This window comes from Schistocerca nitens, chromosome 9, assembly GCF_023898315.1.
Source record: "Schistocerca nitens isolate TAMUIC-IGC-003100 chromosome 9, iqSchNite1.1, whole genome shotgun sequence".
Classification (NCBI taxonomy): Eukaryota; Metazoa; Arthropoda; class Insecta; order Orthoptera; family Acrididae; genus Schistocerca; species Schistocerca nitens.
This window is the reverse complement of record NC_064622.1, coordinates 168,368,473-168,394,495: the sequence shown is the minus strand read 5'-3', so window position 1 is coordinate 168,394,495 and position 26,023 is coordinate 168,368,473. Positions and strand designations below refer to the sequence as shown.

At 40.2% G+C, this 26,023-nt stretch overlaps 1 protein-coding gene across 1 annotated transcript in view; it reads left to right on the top strand.

The window, feature by feature from the left end:
- Positions 1-294: 294 nt before the first annotated feature.
- Positions 295-26,023, top strand: part of LOC126203455 (uncharacterized) — a 38,842-nt gene continuing 13,113 nt past the window's right edge. The window contains exons 1-3 of the mRNA XM_049937772.1: positions 295-407; positions 11,570-11,596; positions 21,944-22,217. Of these exons, the coding sequence (XP_049793729.1) occupies positions 360-407; positions 11,570-11,596; positions 21,944-22,186 (318 nt within the window). The 5' untranslated portion in view covers positions 295-359 and the 3' untranslated portion in view covers positions 22,187-22,217. The remainder of the gene's footprint in view (positions 408-11,569; positions 11,597-21,943; positions 22,218-26,023) is intronic.

The following is a 26,023-nucleotide window of genomic DNA, read 5'->3' as shown; positions in this document are numbered from 1 at the left end:
TGCTCGGATAGCAGAGGTCTCCATCCAAGGACGGGGAGCACAGAGATCACTAGCTGAAACGTTTCAATATGTATCCCACTATAGTTTCAGTTACTTTGAGTCGTTGACCTGTACGCTGCCAACGCTGAAATTTATCCCTAGATAGCGTGAGGCGGATGACATGTAGCACACGCGAGTACCTGAAAAACAATGCATGCTATCTGCGCCACGGGGATCGGGGCCCAGGAAGCGGCGGCGTGCAGGGCGAACCATGTTCTGCACGGATTCCTCGCTCCAGGAAGACCGCATGCCAATATAAAGCGCTCTGTGCAGCAAACAAGCTGTTACTGTCCTTCACCAACAGCACGAGCGCAGAAGCCATGAGCCACCTCGGACTGTTTGCCGTAGCAGCGGTAGTTCTCCTTTCGGTGAGACTAATTCGCTAATTTTCTTGCCGTTAACGCTTGCATTTTGTTTTGGAAACTTTCTAAAAACATGCCCGACAAGTTCGGGACGTGAACGTGAAACCATCTTTCAATGCTAACTTTAAATTTTCTTTATGAGTGGCTACAGAAACCAGATTCTTTTTTGTTATTTTTCCGCTCAATGAGGACACGTCTTCATAAGCGACTGTGAAAACTGTTAGTTTTAAACTATCAAAAATTGTAATAATTATTATTAGCCTGGTGAAAGACGTATGGAAAATTGTAAGACTCCATCTCAGACAATATTATCGTTACCTATACTTTTTCTCTAAAATTGCAAGGCAATCTAGTAAAACTTTATTATCGTTATCATAAAATCTGATATGTAGCCGTACAACTTATACTTTGAAAACCCTTATTCCGACATGTCAGTATTCAAACATTTTCTGGAACCACCTATTCTCGGACATGTCAGTATTCTGAAAGAGAACAAAAAATTGAAATGAATTATTCTTCCTGCCTCGGGCATGGATGTATGTGATGTCCTTAGGTTAGTTAGGCTTAAGTAGTTCTAAGTTCTAGGGGACTGATGACCTCAGATGTTGAGTCCCATAGTGCTCAGAGCCATTTGAGCCTCCTGCACCCAACGGACAACTTACCTTGTCTTCCCGCTGCAACTGCATGACCAGCAACATGTTAAATAATTCAAAAGAAATACTGCGATCCGTGCAGAGTGCAATGCGTGGTCACAACTACTGATGCAACTACTAGTGTGTCTTTTATATAGAATCTGAACGATCAGAAGTGGTTTGGTCAACAAGCCCTAAGCGGCGTAAAAAAAATATACAGGACATTATAATCCCGTCTTAGGCTTGCGATCATTTGTATGTTAATAATTGGCAACCAATGCTGTACAATCGCAATAAAGTCATGAGATGTTCAGTTGACTCTTCTATTAGAACATGTTACGCGTTTCGGGATTACACCCATCTTCAGGCATCTGTTACAAAAAAGTACAAAACATAAGTGAACAGCACACACAACACGTCTCAACGTTACAGAAAATGAGATCGGGTCATATGAGTTACATACCACAAACTTCAACTCCTTCCTAATCAACCAGACGTACTGCCTTGACAACTCAAAGAAAGTGTCCAATAACATACGACTATAACTGCGACACAAGCAGTCTTGAATCAGAGCGTATACTGAGGCTAAACAAGTCAACTAGCCGTGAAGCGCTCTCGGTAGGGGGCGCTGCATGGTCATGTGCTCCATGCGTTCACATGTAATTTAATAATAGTATACTCAGCATATAACATCTAACAGGGTGTAATGTAAAAATTTTGGAATTTTTAAAAATTAAAAAAAAAATCCTTTAGTGTTAAGGTGTACGGAAGTACCATTCCGGTTGCTACTCGTAATTACACATTGTCCCCTACACTCCTCGGAATATGGGACCTCATTATCTCACTCAGACAGCGTGAACGTTACAAATTTTTACGCAAATCGGAGAATACGTTCACAAGACAAAGTTGTAATTTTATATTGTTCGTCTCTCATTATCAATCAACGATAACCCCTATAAATAGCGCCTTGCTACAACAGTATCCTTGACTCTATTAAAATTTTATCGTAATAAACTAATTCGTTCATCTCAACTTTTCAGAATTAAATGGAATAACTTTCCATATAATTAATCACTTTGCAATAAAACGTAAACTTGCTTTCCCTATTTAAATAAATATTAATTATCTTTCTTTCCGTTGCAAGTTATTACCTGAAAAAATACTATTCCTTCTCCTTGTACCAGTATCCCAGTGTTTTTAGTTTACTCACCTTTGGATTTACTTTATTCCGTAAAGATATATTCAAGATATTAGTCTGCTCCCTCCATGAACCATGGACCTTGCCGTCGGTGGGGAGGCTTGCGTGCCTCAGCGATACAGATGGCCGTACCGTAGGTGCAACCACAACGGAGGGGTATCTGTTGAGAGGCCAGACAAACATGTGGTTCCTGAAGAGGGGCAGTAGCCTATTCAGCAGTTGCAGGGGCAACAGTCTGGATGATTGACTGATCTGGCCTTGTAACATTAACCAAAACGGCCTTGCTGTGCTGGTACTGCGAACGGCTGAAAGCAAGGGGAAACTACAGCCGTAATTTTTCCCGAGGACATGCAGCTTTACTGTATGGTTAAATGATGATGGTGTCCTCTTGGGTAAAATATTCCGGAGGTAAAATAGTCCCCCATTCGGATCTCCGGGCGGGGACTACTCAAGGGGACGTCATTATCAGGAGAAAGAAAACTGGCGTTCTACAGATCGGAGCGTGGAATGTCAGATGACTTAATCGGGCAGGTAGGTAAGAAAATTTAAAAAGGGAAATGGATAGGTTAAAGTTAGATATAGTGTGGATTAGTGAAGTTCGGTGGCAGGAGGAACAAGACTTTTGGTCAGGTGATTACAGGGTTGAAATACAAAATCAAATAGGGGTAATGCATGAGTAGGTTTAATAATGAATAAAAAAATAGGAGTGCGGGTTAGCTACTACAAACAGCATAGTGAACGCATTATTGTGGCCAAGATAGACACAAAGCCCATGCCTACTACAGTAGTACAAGTTTATATGCCAACTAGCTCTGCAGATGATGAAGAAATTGAAGAAATGTATGACGAGATAAAAGAAATTATTCAGGTAGTGAAGGGAGACGAAAATTTAATAGTCATGGGTGACTGGAATTCGTCAGTAGGAAAAGGGAGAGAAGGAAACATACTAGGTGAATATGGATTGGGGGGAAGAAATGAAAGAGGAAGCCGCCTTGTAGAATTTTGCACAGAGCATAACTTAATCATAGCTAACACTTGGTTCAAGAATCATAAAAGAAGGTTGTATACCTGGAAGAATCCTGGAGATACTAAAAGGTATCAGATAGATTATATAATGGTAAGACAGAGATTTAGGAACCAGGTTTTAAATTGTAAGACATTTCCGGGGGCAGATGTGGATTCTGACCACAATCTATTGGTTATGAACTGCAGATTGAAACTGAAGAAACTGCAAAAAGGTGGGAATTTAAGGAGATGGGACCTGGCTAAACTGAAAGAACCAGAGGTTGTAGAGAGTTTCAGGGAGAGCATAAGGGAACAATTGACAGGAATGGGGGAAAGAAATACAGTAGAAGAAGAATGGGTAGCTCTGAGGGATGAAGTAGTGAAGGCAGCAGACGATCAAGTAGGTAAAAAGGCGAGGGCTACTAGAAATCCTTGGGTAACAGAAGAAATATTGAATTTAATTGATGAAAGGCGAAAATATAAACATGCAGTAAATGAAGCAGGCAAAAAGGAATACAAACGTCCCAAAAATGAGATCGACAGAAAGTGCAAAATGGCTAAGCAGGGATGGCTAGAGGACAAATGTAAGGATGTAGAGGCTTGTCTCACTAGGGGTAAGATAGATACTGCCTACAGGAAAATTAAAGAGACCTTTGGAGATAAGAGAAACACTTGTATGAATATCAAGAGCTCAGATGGCAACCCAGTTCTAAGCAAAGAAGGGAAGGCAGAAAGGTGGAAGGAGTATATAGAGGGTTTATACAAGGGCGATGTACTTGAGGACAATATTATGGAAATGGAAGAGGATGTAAACGAAGACGAAATGGGAGGTAAGATACTGCGTGAAGAGTTTGACAGAGCACTGAAAGACCTGAGTCGAAACAAGGCCCCGGGAGTAGACAACATTCCATTAGAACTACTGACAGCCTTGGGAGAGCCAGTCATGACAAAACTCTACCATCTGCCGAGCAAGATGTATGAGACAGTCGAAATACCCTCAGACTTCAAGAAGAATATAATAATTCCAATTCCAAAGAAAGTAGGTGTTGACAGATGTGAAAATTACCGAACTATCAGTTTAATAAGTCACAGCTGCAAAATACTAACGCGAATTCTTTACAAACGAATGGAAAAACTGGTAGAAGCGGACCTCGGGGAAGATCAGTTTGGATTCCGCAGAAATGTTGGAACACGTGAGGCAATACTAACCTTACGACTTATTTTAGAAGAAAGATTAAGAAAAGGCAAACCTACGTTTCTATCATTTGTAGACTTAGAGAAAGCTTTTGACAATGTTAACTGGAATGCTCTCTTTCAAATTCTGAAGGTGGCAGGGGTAAAATACAGGGAGCGAAAGGCTATTTACAATTTGTACAGAAACCAGATGGCAGTTATAAGAGTCGAGGGACATGAAAGGGAAGCAGTGGTTGGGAAAGGAGTGAGACAGGGTTGTAGCCTCTCCCCGATGTTATTCAATCTGTATATTGAGCAAGCAGTAAAGGAAACAAAAGAAAAATTCGGAGTAGGTATTAAAATTCATGGAGAAGAAGTAAGAACTTTGAGGTTTGCCAATGACATTGTAATTCTGTCAGAGACAGCAAAGGACGTGGAAGAGCAGTTGAATGGAATGGACAGTGTCTTGAAAGGAGAATATAAGATGAACATCAACAAAAGCAAAACGAGGATAATCGAATGTAGTTAAATAAAATCGGGTGATGCTGAGGGGATTAGATTAGGAAATGAGACACTTAAAGTAGTAAAGGAGTTTTGCTATTTAGGGAGTAAAATAACTGATGATGGTCGAAGTAGATAGGATATAAAATGTAGACTGGCAATGGCAAGGAAAGCGTTTGTGAAGAAGAGAAATTTGTTAACATCGAGTATAGATTTAAGTGTCAGGAAGTCGTTTCTGAAAGTATTTGTATGGAGTGTAGCCATGTATGGAAGTGAAACATTGATGATAACTAGTTTGGACAAGAAGAGAATAGAAGCTTTCGAAATGTGGTGCTACAGAAGAATGCTGAAGGTAAGGTGGGTAGATCATGTAACTAATGAGGAGGTATTGAATAGGATTGGGGAGAAGAGAAGTTTGTGGCACAACTTGACTAGAAGAAGGCATCGGTTGGTAGGACATGTTTTGAGGCATCAAGAGATCACAAATTTAGCATTGGAGGGCAGCGTGGAGGGTAAAAATCGTAGAGGGAGACCAAGAGATGAATACACTAAGCAGATTCAGAAGGATGTAGGCTGCAGTAGGTACTGGGAGATGAAGAAGATTGCACAGGATAGAGTAGCATGGAGAGCTGCACCAAACCAGTCTCAGGACTGAAGACCACAACAACAACAACATTAGTCTGCTGTCAAATAAGCATTTGATTATTTTTTCTTGTAATAGTTTATGGATAAAGGCCATGTCAGGTGCTGATTTTTTCAGTTTAAAATCGTTTTCTTTATTTCCTTCAATTAAATCATTTACAGGTACAAGTCAGCGTCTTATTTTATTGGTGCTGGTTCTCTATTCAAAACCCCACTAAGCGAAAATGTAACTTAAAAAAATTAAAAAAACTAAAAACCTGAGTGTCACAGCCAATTTTCAGCTATATGAACTTCAAATAATCAGGCAAACCTCAACCACTTCGGGAGTTGACTTATGCGACCCACTGATATTTAAAATCCAAAACACAACACTCGATGATCTCTTTCAGAGAGACTTAGCGTGTTCTCTAATAAATGGTTCTTGATATGTCGTTTATGGACAAGGGGAAAAGCCATCAAATTCTCAATAAACTTCCGACTGTTTCTCAATAAATAACTACTACGTACGACGACCGTTCTCTTTCATGTAGACTACACATTCCGTGCATCCAACGAGATTTCCGGAATTTACTATATTACGACGCTCACGGTGAAGTCACACAATAAATCCAACCAAATATTGCTAGGTCACTGTTCGTCAGTACTTGCGTACACCTATACTAGCACAATAACAAAATGCAAGGCTACTATCCCTTAGTGCGTGCTTCAATCCTCAACCACAAAACAACTGAACGAATTCGCGTGAACACGTCTCTTCGGGTACACCACCCAACGGCAAATCTCACAAACATATTGAAACCCGGTTCTCCTACCAGAGTCTGGCTATTAAACAGCACATGGCACTACTAATCACATCTATGAGAAACTAATCTCACACTTCAATAAATCGAGGCTTTTTCTTGTACCTGGCGTGTCTGCTCTCTACCAGAATCGTCGAAATAATCAGTTTATACAAACGCCGATAATCTTCTCAAAATACCTTTCTAAACGATTTAGAACTGCTTTGAACACATTTGAGTTCTATCTCCATTGTATACCAGTTAACGTAGAAGGACAAACTAAGAACTATTCTTTGTGAACAAAAGAATCACACTAATTCTCTCATTCTCAATAAGCATTTCTTCTTAGCAGTCACCGACAAACTTTCTTAGTGGCCAACTGCCTCGTAGTTGTTATCTTTGGTGCACGCCGCGATTCAGCAGTCGGTTGGGCATTGCAAACCCGCTGACTTGACAGGACACAGCTTTTCTCGACCATCAGGAGTTACATATCTGCAATATTTTAACACAAAAATATAATAAAACTATATAAACAACTTGACAAACTATTTATTCTTGTAGCACATAAAAATAGATACTATTGTGTATTTAAACCAGAGACCTAGAAACGACGGAGAGGCTTCGTCCCGCCGTAACCCTCAATAGTTCAAAACTCCACAACAGGCCACAGCAGTCCACCCATCCCACCGCCGCCCCGCACCGAACCCAGGGTTATTGTGCGGTTCAGCCCCCAGTCGACCCCCCACCCCTCCCGGGAACATCTCGTACCAAACGAGTGTAAGCCTTAATGTTTGCGTGGTAGAGTCAATATGGTGTACACGTACATGGATCATAATGTTTGGTTTGTGGGGTACTCAACTGCGCGGTTATCAGCGCCCGTACAAATTCCCAACTTTGCTCAGTCCAAACTCGCCACTTTCATGAATGATGATGAAATGATGAGGAGAACACAAACACCCAATCATCTGGAGGCAGATGAAAATCTCTGACCCCACTGGGAATCGAACCCGGTACCCTGTGCTCGGGAAGCGAGAACGCGACCGCGAGACCACAAGCTTCAGATGAGCATATGTGCAGACAGTGTCTGTGCAGCAATCGCTGACATAGCGTACCTGAGGTGGAATAAGGGGAACCAGCCCGCATTCGCCGAGGCAGATGGAAACTGCCTTAAAAAGCATCTACAGGCTGGCCGACACACTGGACCTTGACACTAATCCACCAGGCGGATTCATGCCAGGGACCGGCACGCCTTCCCATTCGGGAAGCAGCGGGCTAGACCGCATGGCAAAATCGATAGTAAGTTGAGGTGATACAAACAAGTGATGCACATTTTTTTGTGCTGAAGACGGTTTGATGCATTACATAGTACAGCTCGTAGTTGAGGCTCATGTACAGTACTACACAATGCAATTCGAATATTTCCCAACAGAATTAAATAATGAGAAACAACCTTTTTTTATTTATTTATTTATTATTATTATTATTATTTTTTTAACTCCTGACGTCTGGGGATGTCTTACAAATAGGCAGTAGCTAGTCTTGAAGCTGTTACTTGAAATTCCGGTTAACTTCATGTAGTAGAGTTTTGGGGACGTGGATGCTGAGGGGTACAGCTCCTATAGCCTACTAGAAGGCTCTGGTTGTGGAACCTAGGAGTGTCCTACCAATCTTCACATCATTTTCACGTTCTGATGCTAACAACCGTGGGGAATCAAGTGAGCAGCTGAATCATCAGTCCCTGTATATCTCCATTATGTATCTTTAATTGACGTTTAATATTAATGTTTTGATAGCAGGAGAGATAGTTTCTTGTTTCTAGATTTGACAATTCAGTACACTGTAGGAAAGATATGCTATTTTTTTTAAATTTATCTCTATAGTGCAACAAAATACAGTAATATATGCATCACCATCTAGCTAGAGTTTCGCGAATGATAGAGGAAATAAAGGCATGAAATATGTGCTACTACCTTCAATTGTTAATCATTTCTTTGTTTTCTGGCGGTGTTTCCGGTATAAAGTGCATTATCGGCAAATTTCTTTTCGTGACTGTGTTGTGCATACGTCTTGCGAGTTTTATTTTCTTGTGAATAACTGCGGCAGATGGTGAGTCAGTAAAAAGCATAATGTGAAGTAACATGTTTAGCTGACGACATCACAGTTTCCAACACATTATCACAACAAACTATACTAAAACACACGTGTGTCGGAGAGGTTTTGAATGTATGTGTATCGCTTAAACAGCATATTGTCGTATTACTAAAGTATGAGTATAAATACAAGAACTGCCTATTACAGCATGTTAGCTTTGCAACTTAAATCAATATGGCGACTCCTTAGGTTGCTTCTGTTAGCCAACCATAGCATAGAAACCGTTACTGGAACATCATGCTTCATTGCAGACTGAATATACATGAAAAATGATGAATGTCTCTATTTCAATATTTGGTTTTTTCGTATTAATGCTTTCATATTACGAAAATATGCGTCTTCAGTGATCCACCAGATAAAACAAAGTAGGGATGCTATGCCGATTCTGGCTCGCCTAGTCAAAAGGATTTAATTTGTTTACACTTGTGATATAAGTCAAGCACACTTCTCTGTGATGTCATCGTTATGAAGTCACAATCCACACCCCTTTTTCAGTGATATAATCAGATGTCAGATGGTGGGAAATTTAAAAATTAATGATGGAGGATGATAGTAAATTTAAAACTTATACATGGCGGATGAAAGTAAATTTAAAAAATGCAATAGGACGCTACCAGAAAATTTTTTACAATCAATTACAGTGTAGTAAGGCTGTCAATAAAGTATCGACATGTTGACATTTTTTCCAAAAAAGTTCAGATATACATCGGCGATATTTTTTCCCCTGTTGTATCGATATCAAAAAGGCAATATCGAGCGCCAATATTTTTATTTTATATTTTTTCACAATATTAGGTAAATATTTGAAGATGTTCTTTCGAAGTTGCAGTAGAACACAATTTTACTTTCACTGCTTGAAGAAGTTTTACTACTCTTTGAGCTTCCATCATGTCCAGTCTTTTCTTCTGACTGTATGAAGCAAGTAGACGTGGCACAAAAGAAGAAGTCAGATTGCACTGAGGGTTGGCAGCATGAATGGAATAACAAGATTTGCGATGTGAAGTAATACCACACCAGCTGTCTAAAAAAATAATTTTTAACACAACTAGTGTGCTATTTCTTCACATCGACATTCTTCAAAAATAATTTGCTGAAAATGGTGAAGAAATACAAAACTGGTGTTTGTGGCGGGCAGAGATATGTGAGTGGAAATGCTGATGTAATCGATGCTCGGTGGTACCAACAGAAACTGCAGCGTTAACTTCCCCATGCGGTGATGCTATAACTGCGAGGTCGTTGCGTTTGCAAAACTGCAAAAACATGGAAGTCGACATGAAGTGTTTTGGACAAATCGATATGTGACGAAACCTAACAAAGGACCCATCAGACTACTTTTATTGAACCACTTACATGCTGTTACCATTCTTAGAAAGGTAGTTATTACCAAGCATGAACATGCATAATTTTCTTTTCAATTCTTGCTGTAAGGCGGATGGGCAGGCTGCTAGCTTGTTCATGTACAGAATATCTAATAAAAAATCAGTACTTAAAAATACAGCACTACAGCCAGCAGTGCATTTACAATATGCAGCTGAAATTTTTATAGGCAAGTATGTTGATAGTTTCTCGATACGTTTTCGATATATCAAGAGCAAATAATGATATTTTATAAATATCGAGATGGATTCCCGATATTCACTATACATTTTTTGCCAAACTCTCCATTTCAGAACTATATACAGTAATTTCCCACAGAATCATTTATCGAAAAAAATTCAAAAGCACACACACACACACACACACACACACACATACACACACACACAAAAGACATCCAACCTCCTTCATCTGAATTAGCAGCTTTGCAAAAGTATTCGTTTACACATTAAAAAATTACTTGGGTCTCTCTCTCTCTCTCTCTCTCTCTCTCTCTCTCTCTCTCACACACACACACACACACACATACACACACACACACACGCACGCACTACACACACACACACATACAAGCGTCAGAATTCTGTGTTATGTTCGGAAGTATTGTCTCTAACAGTATTTCCAATGTCAAAAAATAAATAGGTAAGCACTTAATATTCTCTCTCATCAGAAAATTCCATCTCTTTGCATAGTATATTAGGGATGGAGGAGTTTGTGAAGAAAAATTAGACAAAAGTATTCTATACATAAATTTCCTTATAAAAAGACTGCATTCCAAAGAAAAAGTAATGTCTGTTCCTGCACTTTCAGCTGCCCACTTTCAATATCAGTCAAACATTACAGTAATTCCATGCTAGGGTATTAACTTTATCTTGCAGTACAAAACATTTGTCATGTTCTGCTGATAATGCTAAATCATCAACCAGAGGGAACTACATGACATTTGGGTGAAATAGCATATTGCCCAGTAGCTGCTGACTGGTATTACGCAAATTGTAGTGACTACCATTACTGTGAATGGTGACCTTCGTTACCCCAATAGTATTCATCATGCATTTGGGGTAATGTTAGCCACCATGATTGGGACAATGGCAGTTCCTGCCAGGGCCACCTTGCATTTTTTTTCAATATTTACCACCATTTGCCATCTTTATTTTTGTAATTTCCTTCCAACTACCATTTTTAATATTACCACTACTTTTAAAGTTCCTGCCATCTTGGAGATGTCATACGCTCAAGATCATTGAAGACATCAGTGTTAAAGTGATGGGCATGTTATTACCTTCATGATCATGTGATGTCCATGAAGGTAAAATTAGGTCAGAATCCTCATAGCATTCCTACTACAACATCTCGAAAACTTATGATTTCTAGTACATTTGTTACACTAAAGTATCCAAGAGAGCCCTAGAACAACCATTTTGACCAATGAAATGTTGCAACCCTCCCTGATGTAGAAACCAAGAGCCGTGTTTGCCTTAAAGTATTAACAGCTGTAGTAGCATGTATAAAATTATTTCAGTGAATGGAAGGCTGCCCCCCCACCCCCCCAGCACCCAAAAAGGCAAAGTCGATTTCATTTGCTGCAAAAGTTTTGAACAGATGTACTAGTATGTCTGCTTTGACACATTGTTGCTGAAATCTGCCTTTGTTTACTGCCGACAAGTATAAAAGTTTACTGACATTTCATCTTCTTTTTTTTCATTTCAGGTAGCCGTTCACAGTGATGCAGCAAGTGTAAGTAACAATAGCTTGACAGTCACAAAGCAAATCACCCAGTGATATAAACAAAATAGAAACAGAATCCTCAATAAATTAACTTAAAGTCTATGAACGCAGACTTAAACAAAATTTGTGTTATACACAGAGAGACGTTCTGACTACTGTACCAATTTTATGCAAGAATTAGAACATGATTTCGTCTAACCTAAATTAATAATAAAACTGTAAAACTGACGTGCTTGTCTGTTTGAACACGCTTCTCCTAAGCTACTGGACGAATTTTCACAGGGCTTCACAGATAACTTCAGCATATCTTGGGGCACTGTACAGACTTCAGCTTACAAAAATTGGATCACAGAAAGAATATCATGATTTAAAGTTTAACCAAAAGTTTCTTGTCTGCCCGTTTGAATATGTTAGCCTTCAAAATTCCTGGACGAATTTTCATGGGATTTTCGAATGTAACTTGAGGACAGCCTGGGACATCATATATGCTTTATTTCATCACAACCAAATAATGAAAAAAAAAGATATCCATACATATTATAAAAATGTATGTATGTACATATGTACATATGTTACACATCATCCAAAACCCAGGACCAATTTCAACCAATCTTGGTAACATATACTTACAGTCTGAATAGAACTGCTATGGAGGTAATAACCACCTACCTATCCAAGGGATGGGGGTGAAAATGAAGTGTAGACCATATCACGTGAATACTCAGTTTTTATTCATCCAGTATTTGACTTGCATCAGATTCTATACATAAACACTCTACAAGCTTTATGAAATTTTTTCTCGCTGACAACCCCTACAAAATGAAAGGAAAACAGTGTATCGCTTAATACAGATTCACTGCTCATTTTCGCATCAGGCATGGCATTTCAATTTATTGTTTCTTTACTACAACTGTAGGCCTATTCGTAACACATCTTGCAGACAGTGTTCACATATACCACTGAAGGTACCTCCAAAATCATATCATTGTGCGACTCATAGTTCGAGATATATAATGTCATATTACTAAACCAATGAACCAATTTCGATGAAATTTGGTAAGGAGACAGCTTGAACCCTGAGTAGGCTGCTTTAGACAGTATGTAATACAAGTTACTTATTGATTTAGAAAATATAATGCGAATTAGGGAAATATATTTACTCTTTGAAATAGCTATTTACTCTTTCACTTTTGAAATTTATCATATCTGTGAAAATAATTCTATAAGTTCATATGTACTATGTGATATGATTCAAAGTAAAGTATGCAATGCCTATACAATATTCAGTGTGTCTGATCCATACTTCCATACTATTTCTTGCATAATGTATAGCCACTTCAGTAGCAAGATGCATAGATGCGGATGCGCCCAGCTGCCCATGCTCCTCTGCACGCACTCCTTGGCAGCACCATTGCGCATGCCGATGTGGTGTGTGATGAGACAGCTTGGGATGGAGAGCAGAGCAGAGAACACATCAGGGGATATGCTTAGCCTTGAAGTATGCTACAAGCTGGGATATGCAAATGATTAGCATTTTAGAGAAACTGCACAAAGTAGATAGGAGTAACACAACAAACATTCCTTGTATAAGGGAAGATTATGCAGCTATTTTTCCTACTGTACTGTATATACTCAACAAGTAAACTTCCTTTATTTTCTGTCCTTCCTGGTGTTGTAATTTTATTGATGTTAAATGGACTGGATAGTATGTTGAAAGGAGGCTATGAGATCATCAACAAAAGTAAATCATTGGTAATGATTGTAGTTGAGTTAAACCAGATGATGCAGGGGGAATTAGGTTAGAAAATAAACTAAATGTAGAAATGAGTTTTGTTATTTGAGAAGGGAAGTAATTTGCAGTAGGAGAGGTAAGTAGGACATAAATTGCAGACTGGCAATACCAAGAAAACCTTATCTGAAACAGTTAGATTGGATAAGTAGTAAAGAGGTATTGAATGGCTTCGGTGAGGAAAGAAATTTATGGCCCATCTTCACTAAAATAAGGGGTTGGTTGACAGAACACATCAATGGATGGCTGGAAGAATGTGGTATGTCGCATATCATGATTTTATAGGAAGTGTGTGTGTTCCATGTTTTCGTGGACTGAACTGGGGAGTGCTGCAGTGGTGACATGGCAGTACATGTTATTCCTCTGCACTCTTGTGGATGTTGCCATTTATAGGAAGGGCTAAAGAATCATGCCCTAAAACAAAACCATTTCAGAATTAGACATGTATTATTATGAATGTGCTGTACAGAATTAAACAATACACATTAACCAAGATATGTGACACAGCATACTTTAAAACAGAACATATGAGAATGGTTTGAAAAGTTCTCAGAACGGAAGAGGAAAAAAGTATCTACATCACTGAAACTTTTTTTATTTTTCAATGTAGTCTTGGGCCAACGGTGTTCCAGTGCCTTGATCCCATCTCGAAACTGAGTTTCCTCCAGTCCTGCAAAAAGTTGTCAACTCTGGGTATCAATTCTTTGTTTGAAGTGAATCTTCATCCACCAAGAGAAATTTTCAGTTTTTGGATGAGCTGGAAGTCTGATGGAGCCACATCAGGTGAATAAGGTGGGTGTGACAACAATTCATACCTTAGTTCATGTAATTTTGCCATGGCGAAAGCACGTGTGTCAAGAGTCGCGGCACCCATCTTGAAGATAATTTTTTCATTTCTAATTCTTCAGTTAAAATGTGATATACCCTTTCAGATGACATCTGGTAAGAATGAGCAATTTCATGCAATTTCAATTGGCGATCCTCCATGACCATTTTGTGCACTTTTGCAATGATTTCTGGAGTAGTGACACATCTTGACTGACCACTGCGCAGATCATCATCTGAGCTATCCCGACCAAATTTAAATTCATTTTTCCACTTGGCAACATTTGAATAGGAAGGAGCAGAGTCTTCCAGTGTATTCTGGAAATTGGCATGTATGTCCTTTACTTTCATACCTTTCTTTACTAAGTACTTAACATTGCTCGAATCTTGATTCTTTCCATCTTCACAAATCACTACGTGGGGACAACAGAGCCATGTCACTGCCACAGCTCTCTTCAAAGAGCACTGATGTGACACTTGTTTACAGGAAACAGTCCAATGAATATCATGTGAACAACTCGGTGCGCTAGTGCTGACATCTCGTGGTGATTCCAATAACTTTTCAAACCACCCTTGTACAACAGAATAAAATTCTTGTGAATTTGGTGGTGTTCTTATTTGTCCATCAACTGAGTAATGTTCAACAGAGATAATTACATCAAACTTGCTGTTGCCTTTAACAAAACAGGCCTTTCATCTAATTTCTGCACATTGAAACGTAACACATAGCAGATTCATCTGGAGGGCAGGCTTTGGTAGAAGTCAGATGTTCTTGTTTATTCATGAACTGAATTATACCTATCACATCTACTTTTTTCTTGTTACTGATCAGAAGCTACGTGTAGTACAAGACAGGCAACTGATCAGGGTCAAGTAACTCATAAGTAAGTGGAAAAACTGGACAATAATTCCTCGGTCACAGAATATTTTGTGTTATCCTTGCATAGAGTGAGACAGGGTGATCTTGGGGTATTTGGAGCCACATGAACTCTGTTATTTTCACTACACATTTTTTTAGACCAGCTGTTATACACTGACAGTCCTTGAAGCCATTTTGGCTTATTTCTGTCACAGAGGACGGCTTTTTCATCCAAGATTTGGCAATGACATGTGTCCAATCTTCAGGAGCCATAGGTTTAAATAATTTTTTGTGACATTCAATGAGGGCGAAGGTCCAGTCACATGGTAAGAATCTATGGCCAGAGACCATAATTTTCTGATTTATAGAAATAAAATATATATATATATATATATAAGGACACAATGCACCAATTTTTGTTCTGGCCAACACAACAGTCTGGCCAAATTATCAGCTTACTTTCTTCACCATGGGTTAGCTTCTGAAAATTTATTACAATATGTTTTAATATACATCATGTAATTTCTTTAGAGACCCTTTTGGCAACTGATTCGTGCCATAAATACATAGAAGCAAGCCAAATATTCATGTTGTGAACAGCAAAGTTGTAACATGAGTATTATCTTTAGTAGTACATAGTTGGTTATAATAGAGGGAAACATTCCACGTAGGAAAAATATATCTAAAAACAAAGATGATGTGACTTACCAAATGAAACTGCTGGCAGGTCGACAGACACACAAACAAACACAAACATACACACAAAATTTTGTGTGCATGTTTGTGTTTGTTTGTGTGTCTGTCGACCTGCCAGCAGTTTCATTTGGTAAGTCACATCATCTTTGTTTTTAAGTAGTACATAGTTGAACGCATAAGAGAAGGGTAGTAAAGTACACTCATTTTCAGAAAAAAAACAGAACACCTCGAATGACTAGAGCAGGACGTTCATATTTGCAGGACATGTACATTAGTAAGCTCTGCAAAAATGATTAGCATTTCAATAACATCGGCCTGATGCAACACCACCTACCGGTGAAATGTGCCCGTGGGTCTCATTGTCGCTATAAACCAAAGTTAATGGATCACTGTGACTTGAGAAAATGTGCAGGATGCGTTGCAGACATATGCCTTAGCCGACCATCAAATCAATGAGTCTGAAAGAGGGCGAATTATTGGCATGAGAAAATGTGAAGGATCTATCTGACAAGGGAATCTCCCCATCGCACCCCCCCTCTGATTTAGTTGTAAGTTGGCACAGTGGATAGGCCATGAAAAACCGAACACAGATCAATCGAGAAAACAGGAAGAAGTTGTGTGGAACTATAAAAAAATAAGCAAAATATACAAACTGAGTAGTCCACGCGAACATAGGCAACATCATGGACATTCCGAGATGTGGAGCGCCGTGGTCCCGTGGTAGTTACCTTAAGGATACTATTTAAGATTTTACAGTATATTTATGATGTGTGCTTTTTCTACTTCAGAGAGTAGTTTTTTGAAATTTATAAGCTAATGTACAGAACTTATGTGACATTGAGATTGTGTGTCTAATAGTGCCAAACACAAAACATTAAAGGTGCATTATTGGCTTATACTAGAAATTTGTAAATAGACAGTTTTTATAGAAATGTCCTTATTGATTGGTAAAATCATAAGATTCTATCTGATAAATGTAATATTCAATGGCTGGCACATTGCCCTGTTCATTTTTGCAGTGAAAGACTGATTATATAGATCTGACTACTTCAGATACATAGATTCAATTAATGTCCAGAAAGTGCAGTTGGAAGGCTAGTCAATTTTATTATATATCTCCTTTCCGCCATTCTCAAGTATTTCAGAAATTGTCTAATATGATTATTAAAGTGCTTTATATTTCAAATTATCCCACCAAATTGCTGATATCCATCATAAAGAACTAATTACGCTTCTGTAAAGATTGCAGCTCATGATTCAAAGTGCAGATTTTACTTCTTCAGGTTGAAGTTTGAATGTCTTTAAAAATATTTTTTCTTGATGTTTAATTTAATTCTTTCTGGTAATTTAGTCAGTAACGCAATCTTCTGTTGTCTTTCCTTAACATCAGCATAACTGAAATGATCAAACCATTTTGTTTAAATAACTTCATGTATGTATAACTTAGTATGTATTTGGAATACTTTGTTTTTTTAATAAAGGTTTTTATAAAAAAAAAAAAAAAAAAAGTGGTTAGCGTGAGCAGCTGCGGAAGGAGAGGTCCTTGGTTCAAGTCTCCCCTCAAGCGAAAAATTTTTCTTTATTTTAGCAAAGTTATGATCTATCCATTCGTTCATTGACATCTCTGTTCACTGTAATAAGTTTAGTGTCTGTGTTTTGCGGCCGCACCGCAAAACCATGCGATTAGTAGACGAAAGGACGTGCCTCTCCAATGGGAACCGAAAACTTTTGATCGCAAGGTCATAGGTCAACCGAATCCTCCACAGTAAAATACGTCTGATATATTCTATACGACACTGGTGACGGCATGTGCGTCACATGACAGGAATATGTCGTCGACCCACCTAACTTGCACACTTGGCGAATGGGTAAAAAGATTCTTCTTCGTTGCCCGATTAAGGTTTTCTTGTGGATGTGATAATTACTCCCAAAAAAGTGATGAAAACATAAGGGTTTGTCACTTAAACTGCAACAAATGAATCCAAAAGTCTCACACTCGCACACTTTTCCCTGTGCTCTGTCAAAACATGTTTTTTACATTTTTAAATTTTTCCGTGTGTAGACCGTCAAATCCTGCATTTGTCCAAGCAAATCTGAACATGTCCTGGAATTTTGGAGAGCGAAGTTGATTATGTGTGAGTGCCTGAACTTTCATAATTGTCTGAAAGTAAAAAATTAAACTTTTTGCTCGAAGGAAGACTTGCCTCTAGCTCCGCAGCTGCTCACGCTAACCACGGGACCACGGCGCTCCTGTGTTCTGTCGGTCCTTGATGTTGCCTATCTTTCACATGGACTACTCATTTTGTATATTTTCCTTATTTTTTCATAGTTCCACACAACTTCTTCCTGTTTTCTCGATTGATCTGTGTTTTTCAAGGTCTATCCACTGTGGCAACTTATAACTAAATCTGAGGGAGGTGCGATGGGGAGGTTCCCTTGTGAGAAATAACTGCTCGTCTGAGATGAAGTTTTTCGGCAGTGCAACGGGTGTGTCTAGAATGGTTCGCGGATGGTCACAGAACACAATGAGATGGGTCAGGTTGCACCACCCAGACCACCCCAAGAAGATCGACATCCCATCTGAAAGGCATTGTACGACATATATGCATCCTCCTCAGCTCTGCCACACAGTTGAACAGTGTAACACATCATACATTACCAGCAGTGACAGTCTGCTATCATTTATTACAGCATGGGTTACATGCATGTCATCCACTTCTCCACCTACTTTTTTCGAATGTGCGGAAACATGCTAGATGGCAATGGTGTATGTAACGACATCACTGGGGACAAAAATGGAATCAGATAATATTTTCGAACAAATCCAGGTTCTGTTTGTGTCAAAATGATAGCAGCATTTCGTTTTGCCACAGACAGGGTGAGCGGCATCATAGTGACCACATTCGCACAAGACATATGGCGCCAACTCGAGGCCTAATGGTGTGCGGTGCTATGGTTACAACCACAAATCACAGTTGGTGTTTGTCCAGGGCACTGTGACCAGTGTGACTTACGTGAATGACATCGTGCAACCTGTAGCCATATCCTTCCTGCACAATATCCCAGATGTCATTTTTCAACAAGACTTGGTGTCACAGAATGTCAGCCTTTTGCTCTGCCCCGCCAGATCACCAGAATTGTCGCCAGTCGGAAATGTGTGGAATACGGTAAAACAACAAGTGCAGTGCTGTGACCCAGTGTTAGCCACCACAGATGAACTTTGGAACCAGGTGAATGCAACATGGATGGCCATACCACAGGGCGCCATTTGCACCTTATACACGTTGATGCCATCACACATGGAACAACTTATGAGGAGCCATGGCAGACCCATTGTCATCTGCTGTTTTACTGTGTTGTACGAGGTGCATTCAAGTTCTAAGGCCTCCGATTTTTTTTCTAATTAACTACTCACCCGAAATCGTTGAAACTGGCGTTACTTCGTGACGTAATCGCCCTGCAGACGTACACATTTTTCACAACGCTGATGCCATGATTCCATGGCAGCGGCGAAGGCTTCTTTAGGAGTCTGTTTTGACCACTGGAAAATCGCTGAGGAAATAGCAGCACGGCTGGTGAATGTGCGACCACGGAGAGTGTCTTTCATTGTTGGAAAAAGCCAAAAGTCACTAGGAGCCAGGTCAGGTGAGTAGGGAGCATGAGGAATCACTTCAAAGTTGTTATCATGAAGAAACTGTTGCGTAACGTTAGCTCGATGTGTGGGTGTGTTGTTTTGGTGAAACAGCACATGCGCAGCCCTTCCCGGACGTTTTTGTTGCAGTGCAGGAAGGAATTTGTTCTTCAAAACATTTTCGTAGGATGCACCTGTTACCTTAGTGCCCTTTGGAACACAATGGGTAAGGATTATGCCCTTGCTGTCCCAGAACATGGACACCATCATTTTTCAGCACTGGCGGTTACCCGAAATTTTTTTGGTGGCGGTGAATCTGTGTGCTTCCATTGAGCTGACTGGCGCTTTGTTTCTGGTTTGAAAAATGGCATCCATGTCTCATCCATTGTCACAACCGACGAAAAGAAAGTCCCATTCATGCTGTCGTTGCTCGTCAACATTGCTTGGCAACATGCCACACAGGCAGCCATGTGGTCGTCCGTCAGCATTCGTGGCACCCACCTGGATGACACTTTTCGCATTTTCAGGTCGTCATGCAGGATTGTGTGCACAGAACCCACAGAAATGCCAACTCTGGAGGCGATCTGTTCAACAGTCATTCGGCGATCCCCCAAAACAATTCTCTCCACTTTCTTGATCATGTCGTCAGACCGGCTTGTGCGAGCCCGAGGTTGTTTCGGTTTGTTGTCACACGATGTTCTGCCTTCATTAAACTGTCGCACCCACGAACGCACTTTCGACACATCCATAACTCCATCACCACATGTCTCCTTCAACTGTCAATGAATTTCAATTGGTTTCACACCACGCAAATTCAGAAAACGAATGATAGCACGCTGTTCAAGTAAGGAAAACGTCGCCATTTTAAGTATTTAAAACAGTTCTCATTCTCGCCGCTGGCGGTAAAATTCCATCTGCCATACGGTGCTGCCATCTCTAGGACGTATTGACAATGAACGTGGCCTCATTTTAAAACAATGCGCATGTTTCTATCTCTTTCCAGTCCGGAGAAAAAAAATCGGAGGCCTTAGAACTTGAATGCACCTCGTATTTCATTTTATTTCTAACTGTTTCCTTTCCTTTTGTGAAACTTAGCCTATGTAACTATTGCAATTATGATCTTTATTAAATATGTGAGCAAATGAGACAATTTCAATTTCAATTAAGAACAACATTTAAATGAATTTTACCTGTACATAGGTCCTCACCCCAGAGTGGCCAATATGAGGGCATCCTGCACTCCCCATAACCCACTCTAGGAATTGGCCAACTTACAGACTTACAGTTAGCACACTGTAGAGGCAGACTAAGGATCGACTATACGAAGTCACAAAAGTCATCTGATAGCGATATGCACATGTACAGATGGCAGTAGCACCACAAACACAAGATATAAAAGGGCAATGCGATGGCGGAGCTGTCGTTTTACTCATATGATTCATGTGAAAAGGTTTCTGAAGTGATTATGGCTGCACCATGGGAATCAACAGATTTTTAATGCAGAATGGTAGTTGAAGCTAGACGTAGGAGTCATTCCATTTCATAAATTGCTAGGGAATTCAATATTCCATGATTCACAGCGTCAAGAGTGTCCCGAGAATACCACATTTCAGGCATTACCATGGTAACTAACAAGCAACACTGCATGAAATAACTGCAGAAATCTGTGTGATGTACAGAAAACATATGCGTTAGATAGTCCAGCCAGATTTGGTGTTAATGGACTGTGACACATAACTGATGCAAATGACTTTGCTAACAGCACATCACCTGCAGGATCTCTCCTGGGCTCGTGACCATATTGGTTGGACCCCAAACAACTGGGAAACTCTGACATGGTCAGATGAGTCCCAATTTCAGTTAGTAAGAGCTGATGCTAGGATTCGAGTGTGGTGCACATCCTATGAAGTCATGGACCCAAGTTGTCAACAAGGCACTGTGGGAGGTGGTGGTAGCACTGAAATGATGGGGGCTGTGTTTACATGGAATGGACTAGGTCCTCGGTTATGTTTGACAACTTGGAAACCATTTGCAACCATTCATGGACTTCACGTTCCCAAACAACGATGGAATTTTTATGGATGACAATGTGACATGTCACCGGGCTACAGTTGCTTGTGATTGGTTTGAAGCACATTCTGGACAGTTCAAGTGAATGATTTGGTCACCCAGATTCCCGAACAGGAATCCCATTGAACATTTATGGGACATAATCGTGAGGTTAGTTCGTGCACCAGCAACACTTTCGCAATTATGGATTACTATAGAGGTAGCACAGGTCAATATTTTTCTGCAGGGGACTTCCAGTGACTTATTGAGTCCATGCCACTTGGAGCTCCTGCATTAAACCAGGCAAAAGGAGGCCCAACACGATTTTGGGAGGTATCCCATGACTTGTCATCTCATTGTATACAGTACACAGGTAAGCGTGGATGTAGATTGCAGCATTTGTACAGAACTGGAGATGCTCTTTCAGAATAGACTTGTTTGGAGAACTTCATCGAACCAGCCTTCATACATAAGACCATAACAACAAGAGTATTGCTCTTCCCACAGGTGGTGAATCACCATCAGTGGTCCAGCAGCTTCAGAGGCACCTCTGGCATCACTGATGGATCAAAGACAGTGGTGAAGCGGCAGGCAAGCAGCATTGGGACAGACGGTGGAATGATTGGTGGTGGTGCTGAGTCAGCCAAAGGTGGAATTGACGCCTTCAAGACCGCCGTGCAGACGCCCATTGAGATGGCCAAGACGGGCGCCGCAGGTGGCATCCAGGCTGCTGAGAAAGTTCAGGGCTGATGCCTGCTGGAGAGCAGAAAACATTCTACTGGTAAATATTGATTGTCTGCAACAGGAAGACTCTTCACTGGTGGCTTATGGGAATGCTAAATGGCACATCAGTGTCACCAATGGAGGAGCAGTGCAATGGGAGTGGAGGTGACACCTATATCTACATTTGTTCACAATGTCCAGACTGAATTCATAGCAGGGTACGATGAGCTGAGGAAGCAAGCTCTGCCCACTGATGTCCAATACATTGACTGTCTCAGTGAGAAGGGGGATGTGGGTGCAACAAATTGTGCATGTCTCACACAGTGCAGAACTACACATGTACCTACTGCTGCGGCATAGCTGTTACAGCAACGTAATGGCTAGCGTACGCACAAATGCTGTCTCTTAAGATTGCTAGTATTGGCAGCAACCAGACATAAAACACTAGTGGCCCAAAGTTGACCAACTTCTGATGATTCAGAACTAGGGAGACTTGGTCAGGATGTTGTGAACAAATAGTACACCTAATTCTGTAATAGCCAGCTGAGAAGAATACCTGTGAGGGGTAAAGCAGGGGGCTGGGAGATATACATACCTCTTACTCCCCTCCACCCTGCTGCTGTCCATCATTGGTGTTATTGGCTGTTCAAAAAATATTTCCTCGCTAGTAACGTTCATTGGCAGTCATATTGTCTTTCATTGCATGTCATTTATGGTCTCCAGTTTCTTTTTTCTTATGTATATCACTAGTGAGAAAGAGACAAATCCTGGTGAGATATGCATGCAGACATGACATCCAAATTGCATCAGTAAACAGGTAAGGAAAACTTACCATTGGCAGTGGTTTAGCTGAATAAATCGAAGTGTTGATTATGACAAAAAACTCATTTCGTAGTTGCATACACAGTAACACAATTAATAAAGTATTTATATAGCAGCTGTTGATAGTATCTACACACAAATAGAGAATCTGACTGATTATTTTGGAAATATCGGTAAAATGTCATGTGACTAGGGCATCCCATCGCGTAGACCGCTCGCCTGGTGCAAGTCTTTTGATTTGACGCCACTTCGGCGACTTGCGAGTCGATGGGGATGAAATGATGATGATTAGGACAACACAACACCCAGTCCCTGAGCAGAGAAAATCTCCGACCGAGCCGGGAATCGAACCCGGGCCTTAGAATTGGCATTCTGTCGCGCTGACCACTCAGCTACAGGGGGCGGACATTGGTAAAATGAATAGGTGATATAAATTAATATATTTATGAGAGACAGTCAAATGAAAACTGAATACTGGCCACAAGAGGATCATGGAATGGTTCCATTCAAATTAATCACTACTTCCGTTAAGACATTTATCCCACTGGGAGACGAGATGATCAATTTCTGTTTCATAGAACATGGTTAGCAATAGATGGATCCACAACAACATCCACTCTTGCACTTCCTCATCTGACTGAAATTGGAAATTTATGGTAAGGACTATGGGACCAAACTGCTGAGGCCATCAGTCCTTAGGCTTACACACTACTTAATCTAACTTAAACTAACTTAAGCCGAGGGAGGACTCAAACCTCCGCCGGAACTGTGCGAACCGTGACAAGACGCCTCAGACCGCATGGCTACCCCATGCAGCATCTGACTGGAACAGACATCTTCAGGTTGCCAAAGGTGTGAAAATCACATTGTGAAAGACATGGACTGTACGGAGGATGTTCCAGTGTTTCCAAACCAAATCACTGAAGAGTAGCCTTTTTCAATTGACAATGTTAGGGCAGACATTATCGTGCAACAGGATGATTCTGTCCAACGGAATTCTGGCAGCCCAAGGGTAAACAACAAAGCTAACAGTGAAAACATTCCACATCTCTTCTGCCAAAGAAATCCAAAGCTGTTCATGATGACCTTCTTCTTTGACTGCAAAAGCATGGAACCACAGTCAATGTGCTGTGCTATGAATACACTTTGCAGAGACTGCGACAACCCTAAAATCAAAATGCCAAGGAATTCTGTCAGACAAAGTCATCCTGTCACATGGTAACACCAGTACCCAGACTGCCAATCAGATGAAGGCTAAGTCCAGGTCTTTCACCATGTGATTTTCACATTTTTGGCGACCTGAAGAAAAATGCGCATGAACTTTGATTTTAGTCAATCAAGGAAGTACAAGGATGGGTGCAGTTGTGGATATGTTAGCAGCTGACCGTATTCTATAAAACAGGTATCGATCATCTCATCTGCCAGTGGGATAAATGTCTTAATGTATGTGGTGATTACTTTTGAATAGAACCATTCTATGATCAAGTTGTGGCGGGTGTTCGATTTTCACTTGACTGCCACTTATGTATCACTCAGAACTGTACAAGCCACTCACAGTTATGTCCTATAATTACATTTCTGAAAAGGTTTTTAGTGCACTATTCTATCTAGGGCATGCCCCAACTCACAGCAACATTCCTGTTGTGTGCATTCTTATGAGCTACAGACACTAATCCACATTTTTGCAAACCACTCTGAAGTGCATGGCAGAGGATACTAGTACTTCCAATTGTACCATGTGTTAAGAGTTTCTTCCATATCTGCATCCACATTTGGAAACCATTGTGAAGTGCATGACACAGGGTGCTTTCCATTGTATCAGGTACTAGGGCTGCCTTCCACTCCATTCACATATAGGCACAAGAAGAATGATTGTTTAAATGCCTCTGTGCAACACATAGTTCAATCTTATCTACAAGGTCCCTAGGGGAGTGATATGTAGGGCTGCAGGATATTTCTAGATTCATCACTTAAAGATAGCTCTTGAAACTCTGTAAGTATGCTTCTGTGGGATACTTTATGTCTGTCTATCTTCAAGCGCAGTTCAGGTTTTTCAACATTTCTATGATGTCCTGCCATGAGCCAGACAAATCAGTGACAATTTGGCTGCCTTCTTTGTATACATTCAATAGCCACTGTTATAGCTATTTGGTAAGGGTTCCACACACCTGAGAAATATTCTAGGATGCCACATGTGTGTTTTGTACACAATCCCTACTATTCTACCAATCAATCAAAGCCTCCCATCTGATATACCGATGACTTAGCCTGTTGATCATTCCATTTTATATCCCTACAAATTTTACACTTAGGTATTTGTTTGAGTTAAGTGATTCAAATTGTGATTCATTGCTATTGTAGTCATAGGATACTTTTTTTCAGTTTTGTGAAGTGTACAATTTGACATTTCTGAATGTTTAAAGCAGGCTGTCAATATTTGCACCACTTTGAAATATTGCCAGAATCTGATTGATTATCTAAGTAGTTTTCACAGGCAATATGCCTAGGTCATTATAGAGAGCCACACCATGTGTGAGAAGTCTAAAGTTAAAACATTGTCTACAAGATCATTAATATAAAACAGCAACAGCAAGGTTTTCAAAACAGTTATATAAGCCTACCTGCAGTTACATCTTCATCTGTCAATGATTCTCCATCCAGGATGACATGGTGTGACATCTCTACCAAGAATTCCTCAGTCCAGGAATAAATTGCATTCATTCTTAAAAGAAAAAAAAAGCGTAAGTATGGAACTGACTGAATGCTTTTTGGAAATCAAGAAAAACTGCATCTATCTGGCTACTGTACTTTGATCTGTGACTTTCACAATGCCATGTGAGTAAAGTGTGAGTTAAGTATCACATGACATGTTTTCGGAATCCATGCTGGTTGGCACGGAGGTCATCCTGTTCAAGATTCATCATTACATTTGAGCTCAGAATACAGTCTAAGTATCTAAAACCAATGGATATCAAGGATTTTGGATGTTATCTTTTTAGATTAATTCTGCTGCCACTCACTGGACAAAGCATTTTGTTCAAG